At 61.1% G+C, this 12360-nt stretch overlaps 4 protein-coding genes across 4 annotated transcripts; 3 read left to right on the forward strand and 1 right to left on the reverse strand.

Annotated features, from left to right (window-relative positions):
* The first annotated feature begins 221 nt into the window (after positions 1-221).
* On the forward strand, positions 222-3338 carry C7974DRAFT_331644 (uncharacterized protein). The gene has a single exon (XM_046139100.1). The coding sequence runs from the start codon at positions 567-569 to the stop codon at positions 3132-3134; it is 2568 nt and encodes an 855-aa protein (XP_045998653.1). The 5' UTR covers positions 222-566; the 3' UTR covers positions 3135-3338.
* A 124-nt stretch (positions 3339-3462) lies between these two features.
* C7974DRAFT_389513 (lethal giant larvae like, C-terminal-domain-containing protein) lies at positions 3463-6749 on the forward strand. The gene is made up of 3 exons (XM_046141370.1): positions 3463-3631; positions 3674-6266; positions 6317-6749. The coding sequence occupies exons 1-3, from the start codon at positions 3545-3547 to the stop codon at positions 6658-6660; spliced, it is 3024 nt and encodes a 1007-aa protein (XP_045998654.1). The 5' UTR covers positions 3463-3544; the 3' UTR covers positions 6661-6749.
* A 714-nt stretch (positions 6750-7463) lies between these two features.
* On the reverse strand, positions 7464-9809 carry C7974DRAFT_141214 (T-complex protein 1 subunit eta). Its single transcript, XM_046135598.1, has 4 exons — positions 9653-9809; positions 9440-9606; positions 8024-9380; positions 7464-7978 (listed from the first exon to the last, which is right to left on the reverse strand). The coding sequence occupies exons 1-4, from the start codon at positions 9696-9698 to the stop codon at positions 7863-7865; spliced, it is 1686 nt and encodes a 561-aa protein (XP_045998655.1). The 5' UTR covers positions 9699-9809; the 3' UTR covers positions 7464-7862.
* Positions 9810-10052: 243 nt separating this feature from the next.
* On the forward strand, positions 10053-10993 carry C7974DRAFT_141232 (uncharacterized protein). The gene is made up of 2 exons (XM_046135599.1): positions 10053-10165; positions 10219-10993. The coding sequence occupies exons 1-2, from the start codon at positions 10139-10141 to the stop codon at positions 10783-10785; spliced, it is 594 nt and encodes a 197-aa protein (XP_045998656.1). The 5' UTR covers positions 10053-10138; the 3' UTR covers positions 10786-10993.
* The last annotated feature ends 1367 nt before the right edge of the window (positions 10994-12360 follow it).

A 12360-nucleotide genomic window follows, 5' to 3' on the forward strand; every position in this document is an offset into this window, starting at 1 on the left:
GTCGGAGCAGGCGACACGGGCTACCTGGAGCTGCCAGGGAGAGAAGCAGGGGCATTCATCGACCGCCGGGACCGAGACAAGCGCGCGTCGAGGTCGAATGCAGCGCGAGGAGGAGACGCGGGAAAATTCACGGCTCGAGCAAGGTCGGATGCCGAGGATGTACCGGGGGTCGATCGCGGCTGCAGCACGTTGGAGCGTGTGCTGCCAGCCGCCAGCGATCTGCCTATTGTACGGGACTGCGACTGCGCGCCTCTGCATCTGATCCCGCCGTGCCCTTGCCATCGCCGCCGTCCCGCTGTCGCCTGCCCGCTGCCGTCCAACGCGTGTCGAGCGTCTTTGTGCCCTCTTGGCGCCGCCCTGCGTGCCGCTCCCCATTGTCGCGAACTTTGGCCAGCGACCAGCAGCTCACACGCCGTCACCCGCACCCACGCCCGGCCCGACCGCTGCGCCTGCGCCTGCGCGTGAGATTGAGCTCCGCCGACGCGCAGATCCCGCCTCGCCGCCGCCCTTGCTGGGGGCATGTACTGACCCGCCTCGACGCGCGCATCGCGACCTTCATCACCACCATGGCCGCCGCCAACGGCACCCTCGCCCCGCCCGCCCTGCCCACTGCGCCCGAGTCGCCCTCGATCGCCAAGCGCAAGCACGCCGACACCGCCGTCGTGCTCTCCAATGGCGCGCCCGCCGCCCCGAAAGAGGCGCCCGACGGCACGCTGCACGCCGTGCTCGCCGACGTCGCGTCCGTCTTGGAGGGCTTCGACACGCAGCCGTCCATCCTGACGCACCCCATCGCCCCCGCGCCCGCGCGCAGTCCCTCGGGCGAGGCCGACACCAAACGCGCCAAGCTGGGCGACCCCACCGGCCCTGCGACCGTCGCCGACCGTGTTCGCGCCGGCTCGTACGCCTCGCTGCGCGCGCTCGAGGACGACGTAGAGACCGTGGCTGCTGCGATTCTGGCCGCCAACACCAGCGACGATGCCGCCGACGACGCGAAGCTGCACGCCAAGGTGCTCGCCTTCCAGAAGACGCTCCGCAATCTCGTCGAGCGTCAAGAGGCACGCGCAAGCCAGATCGAGCAGGACACGACTGACGTCGCCCCCACCGCCGAGGCCGTCACGCACGACGATGCCGTGCAGGTCAAGCAGGAGGACGACGACGACGAGCCGGCGCCCAGCAGCCGCACCGTTCTGACGCTGTTTGGCACCGCCCAAGGCCCGAAGCAGCTCTTCTCGAGCCTGCAGCAGCCGCACAAGATCGCCCCCGCTGACGGGATACCCTCCTTCGACGCATCCGTCAAGATCACCCTGCCCCTGCGCGAGGCTACCCTGCCCCAGAACATCCAGACAACCGAAGTCTTCCCGCTCTCGGACCAGCCAGACGAGAAGAAGAAGCTCACCACCATCGGCGACGTCTTTCGCGCGCCTGCACACTTGCCCCAGATCAGCCCTCCAAAGATCGCAAGGCCGACCACGAGCAAGGGCAACACCATCACATTCGCCCATCCAGAGCCGACCAAGCCCAAGCGCAAGGGCTCGCAGTCGTATGCTCACCAGAGCCTCTCGGCCGGCTTCTGGCTGGGCTACGGCGGCGTCGACGCGCCCAAGGACCAGACGTCTCCCACGGCACGGCAAAAGAGCAGGCAACGCGCTCTCAGTACCGGCGAAGCTCAGCAACCGCCGTCTGAAGCCATTCTGGTCGCTGTCCAGCAGGCCAAGGAGGACGCCATGTTCCGCAGCGCATACTCCAGCTTTGCCCCGACGCGCGACGACTCGACTGCCATTGTTCCCGAGGAGACCAAAAACAAGGTCTGGTGGCAGAAGGTCGGCGAGAAGCGCTTCAACGAAGTCTTCCCCATCGACCCGCAGCTCCTCGACGCCGACGAGCTTTCTGAAGCCAACGGCACTGCTGTGGATGAGGAAGATTTCGAGGCGTTGGTGGAAAACTACGTCCCGGCCGAACCCAACTTCTTCCTCGAGTCCGAAAACGAGCACGACAAGGACATCGCCGAACTACTCAAAGACATTTCAGAGCTCATCGAGACCCTTGCCTCCCACCAGAGGATACGCAATTCATCACTAACCACGAACCCTCGCACGCCAGTAGTGCAAAACTCGTCGCTCGCCCAGCTGGTCGGCAGTCCCTCGACGCCCTCCTCGGACGAAATCGACGTTTACCAGATTCTCAAGTCTCAGCTGACGTTGATGATATCGCAGCTGCCCCCGTATGCCGTCGCGAAACTGAACGGCGACCAGCTCGAGGAACTCAACATCAGCCGCACCATCCTGTTCGACACGAAGGAGTACAGGGGAATCATGGAAGAGGACCAGCTGTCAAGACTGGCAAAGGCACCTGCCGTGGCCCCAGTCCCACCGCCTACACTTACCCGCGCTGGCTCCGGCTCGCAGCCCCTCTACCCGGCTGGCAGCACGCAGTACGGGCGACCGCCATCGTCTGCACGCCCTGTGCAGGCAGCCCCGGCATTCCACTCACAGCGATCGTCTTCCATACAGTACCAGCGCTCGCCATCTGGACCAACACAAAACTTCCAGGCCGGCGCGGGATCGTACGCTACCCCTGCGCGACCAGGCTATGCTGCCACTCCGAGCCACAACCTGCAGACACCCCGACCAGGTGGCCAGTACTACCAACAACGCCCCTCACAGTCAAGTAGCTACGGCGGGGCTGCAAGCTCACAGTTCTACCAAGGCACCCCCCAAACCCAAGGCCAGAACCGCTACACCACCCAGCAGACGCAAAACGGCTACTACCAGCGCTCCACAAACGTCGCCCCCATGTACGCCACCCCGCAAGCCCGCACCGCCTCGCCCATGAAGCCCGGCGCCACGCCCGCAGGCTACGGCACCCGCACCGGCTACGCGCCCCCCGGCGGCCAGGTCGCCAGCACCTACTACGGCCCCTCGCAGTACGGCACGCAGACCCCCGCCGCGCGCCCGCCCTTCTCCCCCGCCGGCCCCGCGAATCCCCAGCAGATGATGCTTGACCGCCAGCAGGCGCAGGTTGCGGCCCAGTCGCAGGCGCGTATTGCTGCGCAGAATAGCTTTGGGCGCCAGGGCTCGGGCACGCCGCAGCCTAATGGGGGGTTTGCGGGGGCTAATGGGACGTCGATGGCGTGAGGTGCGTGAGGTGGGGGTGTGTGGTGTGGTGAAAAGGTGGGTGTGGTGAAGGTGTGGAGAAAAGGTATGGCGTTGAAGGGCATGCATAGGTTAGGAATCGTGTATCTTAGGGAGTGTATTGTGGGCGAATTAGATGTAATCAGACTGCGCGTCGGTTCATGTTTGTGGTCATAGACACATGGGACTCGTTGTTCTTGACTTCTGTGCATGCTGTGATGTCTTGATTTGTTTGCATGCTGTGATGTCTTGCCAAGCCATGTACCGTTTGATCCGCTAGAGTCCCTGCGTCGGGTGGGGCGGGCGTGTTGTATGGCACGACTCGGGTAGGCGGTACGTCAGAGCGACCGTTCCCCGAACCCCAGCACCGAGACAAACAGCTGCAACGCCGCACAAAGCCATGCCACGACACCATGGCGCACCTACTACGAGGCAAGCAAGCAGGCGTAAACACCGACCTCTCGCACGGGCTGGGCCCTGACCTGCTCGTCCTGGATCACGTATGTCTGCCACAGTAATATCGAGCACGGCTAACAGCACAGATGCGCAACTATGGTATCAACTCTAAAATCACACAAGTCACCTACGACCCGGTGCAGTCGCTCCTCGCAGTCGGCACCGCCGAGAGCCCGTTTGGTGCGGGCCAGATCTATGTCTTCGGGCAGAAGAGGGTCGAGGTGGTGCTGCCGCTGTCGCACCGCGCGTCGGTCAAGATGCTGCAGTTCTGCGGCGAGAAGCTGCTGTGCGTCGACTCGCGCAACGACCTGTCCGTCTTCTCGCTGGCCACCAAGGCGCTCGTCAACGCGCATTCGCCGCCCGCCAAGATCACCGCCCTGCACTGCGACCCCACCCTCGACTACGCCCTGCTCGGCACCCAGCAGGGCGACGTCTTCGCCTACGACCTCGACCGCCAGGCCCTGACGCCCTTCCGCATCGCGAATCTCTGGCGCGAGCAGTTCCCGCGCTCGCGCCTGACGCCGGTTGTCACGCTGTCGCTGCACCCGCGCGACATTGGCTCGCTGCTGATTGGATACAGCGCTGGTGCCGTCATATACTCGTTCAAGCAGAATAAGGCCCTGCGCTGCTTCCACTACCGCCTCCCCAAGGGCGCGCCCGGCGGCGACTCGGATCCGGCCTCCGTCCACTGCGACCGCGAGCCGCCGCTCACCCAGGCCGTCTGGCACCCGACGGGCACCTTCATCCTGACGGGCCACGAGGACAGCAGTATTGTGGTCTGGGACCCCAAAGACGGCCGCATCATCCAGGCCAGGACCCTGCAGGACGTGAACGTGAACCTCCCCGGGCCCGGCACCTTCAGCCCCGGCGCCGGCGAGGGCACGTTTGCGCTCAAGTCGCCCATCTTCAAGATCGCCTGGTGCGCGAACCAAGACCCGGATGAAACTGGCATCTTGATCGCCGGCGGCCAGCCGTCCAACATCTCCGCCAAGAGCCTGACCTTCTTCGAGCTGGGCCGCACGCCCATCTACAACACCTCGTCGTGGCAGGTGCTGTCCAACCACTTTGAGAACCCAACCCGCCAGCGCATCCTGCCGTGTCCGCCCGGCGCGGAGGTTGTCGATCTGTGTCTGATTCCCCGCTCATCTCCGCACTTTGGCGGCTGTCAGGACCCGATAGCCATTATTGCTATCCTGGCCTCGGGCGAGCTGGTGACGCTGTCTTTCCCGAGCGGCATGCCCATCACGCCGACGAACCAGCTGCACCTGTCGATGACACTCGTGCATCCATACATCGGCTATGCGAACCTCGCGCCCGTTGACCGCACGAGGTGGCTGGGCATGACAGAGAAGCGCCAGCACGGTCCGAAGCTGCTCACGGGCGGCGCGGGAGCGAACTGGCCGCTGAAGCGGTTCGAGCATCGCAACATCGTCCAGACGGCGCACGCAGACGGCACGGTGAGGCTGTGGGACGCCGGGCATGCAGACGAGATTGAAAACGACGGGCTGCTGCAGATTGACGTCGCGCGCGCAGTGGGCTGCCAGGACGGCGTCGAGGTCACGACTACGTCCTTTGCCGGCGCGGCGTCTGAGCTGTCGGTGGGGCTGAAGTCGGGCGAGGTCGTCATCTTCAGGTGGAACGTCAACAAGCACCCCGGCGAGGAATTCCCGCCGGGCGAGAACAAGCCGCAGGCGCTGACCAACATCGTGGATAGGAGTGAGGCTGCGCTGAAGGAGGGCTTGCTCCCGTTCACCCTGCTGGATGAAGGCAACGGCCCGGTAACTGCGCTCAAGCACTCGGATGTTGGATTTGTCGCGGCTGGGTTTGAAGGAGGCGGCCTGGTGATCATCGATCTCCGCGGGCCGGCCGTCATCTACAGAGGCTCCACGCAAGACTTCAAGTCGGAGAAGCGCGGCAGCTTCCGCCGCTCGAAAGAGGCTGCGCCCAAGCCCGAGTGGCCGACGTGTCTCGAGTTCAGTGTCATGACCCTCGAGAACGAAGACTTCTCCAGCATCCTCCTCCACGCCGGAACCAACCTCGGGCACGTGGCCACCTTCAAGCTGGTGCCCGAGTCCAACGGTCGCTACGGCGCAAGCTTCGCCGGCGTGTCCTCGCTCGACGACCGCGTCATCAGCCTCTGCCCCATGCACGCCGAGTCCGGACGCCCCGCATACGCCTCGCAGTCCGCCGTCGCCGGCCTGCGCAACGGGTCGAGGATCAACGGCGTCCTGCTCGCCGTCACCGTCTCCGGCGCGCGCCTGTTCCGCCCCGCCTCCCACAAGGGCGCACATAAGACCTGGGACCAGTTCCTGTGCGACTCGGCCGCGGTCGTGCGGTACGAGGACCTGGGCTACGCGCTGCTGGGCCTCTACGGCGACGGCTGCGCGCGCGCGTTCTCGCTGCCCGCGCTGAAGGAAATCGGCGCCGTCAAGGTCGCCCCCGTGCTGGACGTGCGCCGCTTCGCCGACGCCGTCATCACCAGCACGGGCGATGTGCTCGGCTGGACGGGGCCCGCCGAGATGGCGCTCGTGAATGTGTTTGGCACCGGCGTGCGCCCAGACAACAGCAGAGACACGCTGCTCAACCCCGATCTCACCGTCCCGCCCCGCCCCACCATCAGCAACTTGCAGTGGATCTCCGGCACCCAGTACGTCACCCCCGCCGACATGGACCTGCTCAGTAAGCCCCCCCCCCCCTCTCTATCTCCCCTGCCGTCCTAACCCCCCCAGTCGGCGGCCCCGATCGCCCGCCCTCCGCGCGCATGCTGGCCCAAACCCGCGCCGACGAAGACCACGCGCGCCGCGCCGCCCGCGCCGCGGCCCCCTCCTCTTCTGCCGCCAACCCCAGCGCCTACCCGTCCTACCCGACCCCCGCCGCCGCGGGCAACGAGGGCTGGGGCGCCTGGGCCTCGCGCCAGTTCGCCGAGCGCACCGAGAAGCTGAATCAGGTGGGCGACAGCATGGATAGTCTGAGTAGTAATAGTGCGGGGTGGGCGGAGGATGTGAATAAGTATGTTAATAAGCAGAAGAGGGGGTTGGTTACGGGGATGGTGAAGAGTAAGTTTGGGCTGTAGGGTGGCGGGATGGAGAGAAGGAAAGGGATGGGGTGTGACGGGTGACGGGTGACGGGTGACGGGTGACGGGTGACGGGTGACGGGTGACGGCCGGTGAGGACACAGACAGCACAAAAGCATAAGAAAAAAACTCCATGGAATGCTTTGTTGCCTACAGTGTAGGTACATTCTCAACTCGGTTTGGGGTTTACACATTGTGAAACCCTCCAGCCGGCCCTCTTCTTCTTCTGCTCCGCGATGCGCCACGCCCTGTGTACCCCCCAGCGTGTCCCGTGTCTCGTGTCTCGTGCCCGAGCAAACGCGCTGCCTACCTCCCGCCACCCACGGCGCACGATCCCCCCCTCGTGTCTGCTCGCCGTGCGGCTGTGCCGTTGTACCTGCTATCCTGCAGCCCGGCATACACATACACGCCTTTTCACACCGCGCAGCTCCCGCGGCCGGCGTGCGTGGCGGGATGCTAACGCAGTCCCGTGTCCGTGTGTCTACACAACTTTATCTTTCGAGTGCGGTACACCGTTCGAGACCCGATCCACCGGGCCAAACCCGAAGTCCCTAGCTTTTCAGTGTGTGTACACAACAACACATTCCCCTACCACTACAGGCACTCCCCAGATGTCAGTTCGACAGTGAATACACGTGCCTCGCTACCCAGTACCCCCCCCCCCTACGTCCCTTGACACTCCAACGCAAGAAGACAGCGTCTACACACCCGCCACAAGGCAAGACAGCCTGATACGGCCCGGGTTGATCTGAGCATCACGGCGCATGAGGGCAGACGGGACGTCGTGTGCATCACTGTCGATGACGAGCGCCGTTGGCTGTGTTTGCGACGACGCTGTGGACTGGCTTTGGATGGGCGAGTGGTTCGGGGGGTTCTAGATGAGGTTAGAGTAGGGATAGAGTGCTGTTAAGCTGTGCGAGACTGGGTGGGGTGGGGTGGATGGACACGGCATGGCGTGTTGGGGGGAAGAGGGGAGGTGACGGGCAAGTTGGGGGTGATGACCTGTTCTGGCTCAAAGTCAGTAGTTCACGTAGTGCGAGTCGTAAAGCAGTCAAGAGCTGACTTCATCACATGCATCGCATCACCGCACTGATCTCGAGTCTGTGTCGTGAGTTCTTCGCATTATCATGACAGCTTATCTCGGCGCTGTACTGCAGCGGCGATGTGTCGGTGATGTATAGTACATTCGACTTCCACCCCTCTACCGCCGGGGCATGCCGCGGCCGCGGCCACGACCACCCATGCCGAGCGCTCTCTGCGCGGCGCCGGGCGGCAGCTGCTGTTGTGGGGCCTGGGCTTGCTGGGACTCCTGGTTCTCTGTGTGCTGTTAGCAGTGGCGTGGGATAAAGAAGATAGACGTACTGATGGTCTCGTCAACGCTCAGGATCAGGCAAGCGGCTTCTGTGGCGGCTTGCAGAGCGTTGATCTTGACCAGACTGGGCTCCCAGACGAACATGTCCATGTTGTTTGCGACGCTCTCGGTCTTGAAGTCGACACCGGCCCAGGTGCTGCCCTTCCTGTGCTCGACGCGCAGCCTGTTGAGGATGTCTGTGGCGTCGACACCGGCGTTGTCGCACAATTGCCGGGGGATGACCTCCAGCGCCTTCGCGAACGCCTTGATGATCGGCTGCTGCTTGTGGGGGACCTTTGTGTCGGCGTAGTTGTGCAGGAAGGACGAGATCTCCATCTCGACAGCACCACCGCCCGCGACGATGTTCCTGTTCTTGATCGCGCGCTTGACGATCATGATGGCGTCGTGCAGACTTCGCTCAACCTCGGCGATGAACTGCTCCGCGCCTCCACGGAGCACAAGCGTGCATGTCTTCGCCTCGGGGCAGCCCTCGAAGAAGTTGAAACGCTCTCCACCAATCTGTCGCTCCTCGAACTTCTCGCAGGTTCCGAGGTGCTTCTCGCTGATGTCGGAGCAGGTCGACTGCAGGCTTGCGCCGGTTGCGCGGCACACGCGGTCGAGGTCGTCGGCGGCTACGCGTCCGGCGCAGAAAATGTCGCGATCGGCGAAGTACTGTGTGGCGAGATCACCAATGGGAAGCTTGCTGAGCACAACCTTGGCGCCGGTCTTGTACAGCGCCTCCATCTTGTTGTAGATGATCTGCCACTCGGCATCCACAATAGCCTGGTACTCCGAGACCTGCTCCACTCGTACTTCGGCGTTGTCCTTCTCGCTCTTGAGCTCGAGCTCGACGTTCAGGCAGACGATCTTGGGCTGCTGGAACGACTTCGGCTGCTGCTCAAATCCGGCGTACGAGAACGTCTTCTTGAAGGCGACTCCATTGACGAAAAGCGAGTCCTGGAGGGCGCCACCGGTGATCTTCTTGACTCCGATGAGCCTCTCGTTCAGCTCGTCCTGGTCGAGTGTGAGCACCGCGTCTACGACCATCTTGGTGAAGAAATCGGCGTTTCGGTGGATCAGCTTGCTGCTCATGGCAGTCGCAGCAAGCTTCTGCAGCGTGTCGCGCTGGTTGCCCTCGGCTGTGTCCACCGCAATCTCCACAATCTTGTTAACGGCGAGGTTCGACGCTCTCCTCAGGCCCTTGATGATTGTCTGGCTGCTGACACCCTGCTCGACAAAGTCCCTGATCTCCTTCAGTATCTCTCCAGCAATCACAACAACAGACGTTGTGCCATCGCCAACTTCGGCGTCTTGCGATCGTGCGATGTCGGTGAGGATGCGGGCGGCGGGGTGGACAATGTCGAGGAGCTGCGATACGTCAGCATGTGCTGTACTTGAGTATCTTGATCATATCTTCATGATCATACCTTCATGACTGTGGCGCCATCGTTTGTGATTGTCTGCCTGCCGTTCTCATCAACCATGAGCAGATCGCCGCCATAGGGCCCTAATGTGCCCTTGATGGTCGACTGAACTGCGAGACAGGCGTCGATATTGGAGAGGATCTGTCCTCGACCCTGGGACTGGTCGGTGCCTGCGAAGATCAGCATATGCTCCAACCCCCAGAGCTCCCTCCTTACCATCGCGCAGCACGACGATTGTCGGTGTTTGACCGCCGAACGACATTTTGATGTGTAGAAAGCTGTGGTCTAAAACGGAATGCGCAGAGTTCGGTGACTTGCGGAGCTAATACAACAAGTCGAAAGGGTATCGCGCGAACACTGCGTAGCTGTGTTGTCTTCCCCGCCAAACGCGTACAAATTTCGAGAAGGAACCTCCGTGCCTGCGCACGGGCCCTCCGGGCACCTTCCCAAAGCACCTCAACACCCGCGACATTGCGCAACACCAGGCTCCAGCTACAGGACATCGTCTCTTCTTGCTAACATCTCTTAACATTCGCTTCTCGTCGATATTTTGGTGGTTTGCTGTATACCGTGGACGTCGTCCCTCGTGACCGTGCCAAGCTCCCGGCTCCAGACCGCTTGCACGTGCTGCGGCGCATACGTTCGTCTTTCTACCGTTCTTCTCTGGACTTCCAATCTACTCTTCTAATCACCGTGACTGTCATGGCACCCAAATCACGCACAAAGAAGGTTAGTTGTGCATCTGGTCCACCGACCTGAAACACGATCTAATAGCGGGACAGGTGACACCTACTTCAAAGGCTTTTTCGGACGACATATGTATGCGCCGGCTGGACCGGTACTCCAAAGACTCAGTCGAGAAGCAGATATCCATACCGGAGACCATCACTGCTCTCGACTCGTATCCACCGTTTTTAAGGATACCTTCGGAGATTCGTCGTGAAATCTTGAGATATGTGCTTCCATCCTCGAACAACAGGTTCGTCCTTTACACCGACTGCGACTCGACGGTAATCAGCAAGAAGTGGAATCGCAAGTGCCGGCCGCACCCCGACAAGAACCTGCGGCTCGATATTTTCCGCACTAGCCGTCTCATCTATCACGAATGTCTCTCAGTCATGTACTCCGAAAATCTTTTCCATTTTTATGCCTTTAACTATCTGCCCGTCTTGGACTTCATACGACATCTGAGCCCTGAAGCAAAGAGCTTGGTCCGGAAAGTTCGACTTTCTCCTCTCACGGACAAACAAAACGACCCACCAGCAAGTCACGACATCTTCTGTACGGTTATTCACGACTCTCTTCCAGGGCTCAGCGAACTCCAGGCTGACCCTGTGGTTTTCTTTTAATGTCAGCATCAATCATTTCTTTCTCTTCTCCACTTTGGCACGGATAGAACATGAGCATCTTCACAAGCGGGCGTTTTGGGTACGACGTCAGGAACACAGGCGTCCAGGCGTTCAGTTACAAGCAATATCAACGTTGGGCGACCGTGTTCGTCACACCAGACTATTCTTTGATGCCTCATGATCGAGTCCAAGACCTCGAACAGCATAACAGAACTCAAACTTTCTACTTGCACATAGATTAACACCACATATTCCGCATCAATACAGAGAGTAGCGATGGCCGTAAATTTAAGCTTCCTCTAGCTCGCAGCGTAGTCGCTCCACTCGAGCGGCGGGAAGAAGATTCCGCTCATTCCGTAGGCGAAACTCGCGGAGATAAGCAAAGATTGGAAGCTGGGACACTTTCAGGAAGGGTAATGGTAGCATATTCAACCAGGTACGACAGCCTAGTGTGTCACAAACGATGCGGACATACATCTTTGTCATTGACTGTGTACGTACTGCGATCCAATATCAGCAACCGTACGTCGCCATTCATACATGGTCACCGTAGCATGGTTGGTTTTACTTCTAAAGCTCGATGTATCCAATCGCAGTGCTTTCAATTCATTGCAAGTAAATCAGCGTAGGCATTCATAGCGAGAGAGTTAGCACCAAGTATACCAACCAAGCTATCACCAAGACTGTTTCGCACTTTTTACTTGCTCCACACCGCTACCTTCTGCACCGTTACTCTTCCCCCACGGTGTCTCGTTCGAAGGGGCGGCGCATCGGGCTGCGTAGCATTCGCAAAATATCTCAACCGCATGACTCTGAGTGCCACCAACCTGCGAAGTCACATCCGCGAACGGTAAAACCTGGGTGACAAACTGATCGTACGTCGAAGCTGGTATCACGTCCGAGTAGCCAACGCGGAAGCCCGGGTCATGATAGCAATGATATGAACTGCCACGTGCCTGCGTATCATAGCCCTCCAGTATCTCAACGCCAGGGAACGAACGATACGAGCACTTGCCATTCGGCACCACAAACCGGAAGTCTACTGCTCATCAGCCGGCGAACTCCTCAGCCACACTCACCACAGCGACTCACTGCTCCACGACTGCTACTCCGACGCCAGCAGCGGCCCACACGGTTCTCTCAGTCGCCGCTCGGTATGCCGTGAATGTGGAAGCGGGACCAGACACCCTCCGCCGCGTCGCCAGTTCTCGGTCGTGGCGTTAACAGAACCTGCTCCAGCAGCGCCACACACTCGTCGCTGAGCACCCCCGCGCACCCCCGCTGCTCGTCTTCGTCGCGTTAAGCGGCGTGAAGCCGTACACGCTCGTGTCTAGCGTGCTATTGCTGACGCTCGGGAAGCTCTTGCGCGAGTACAGGTCCGGGCCGTCGTTCAGATCGTCGCCGTGTAGTTTACGAGCACGGAGAGGAGCCATGGGTGCTGGTGTGGAGACGAGAAGGAGACTTGGCCGCTGGAGGCGATGGAGGCGTTGTGGGGGGAGATGTAGGGAATTTTGAGTGCGCGGGGCAGCAGGACTCTGGATTTTCGATGCTTTGGCAGTGGAATGTGTGGTTTTT

Source organism: Boeremia exigua (genome assembly GCF_020726555.1).
Source record: "Boeremia exigua strain MPI-SDFR-AT-0100 chromosome Unknown C7974scaffold_4, whole genome shotgun sequence".
NCBI classification, from domain to species: domain Eukaryota; kingdom Fungi; phylum Ascomycota; class Dothideomycetes; order Pleosporales; family Didymellaceae; genus Boeremia; species Boeremia exigua.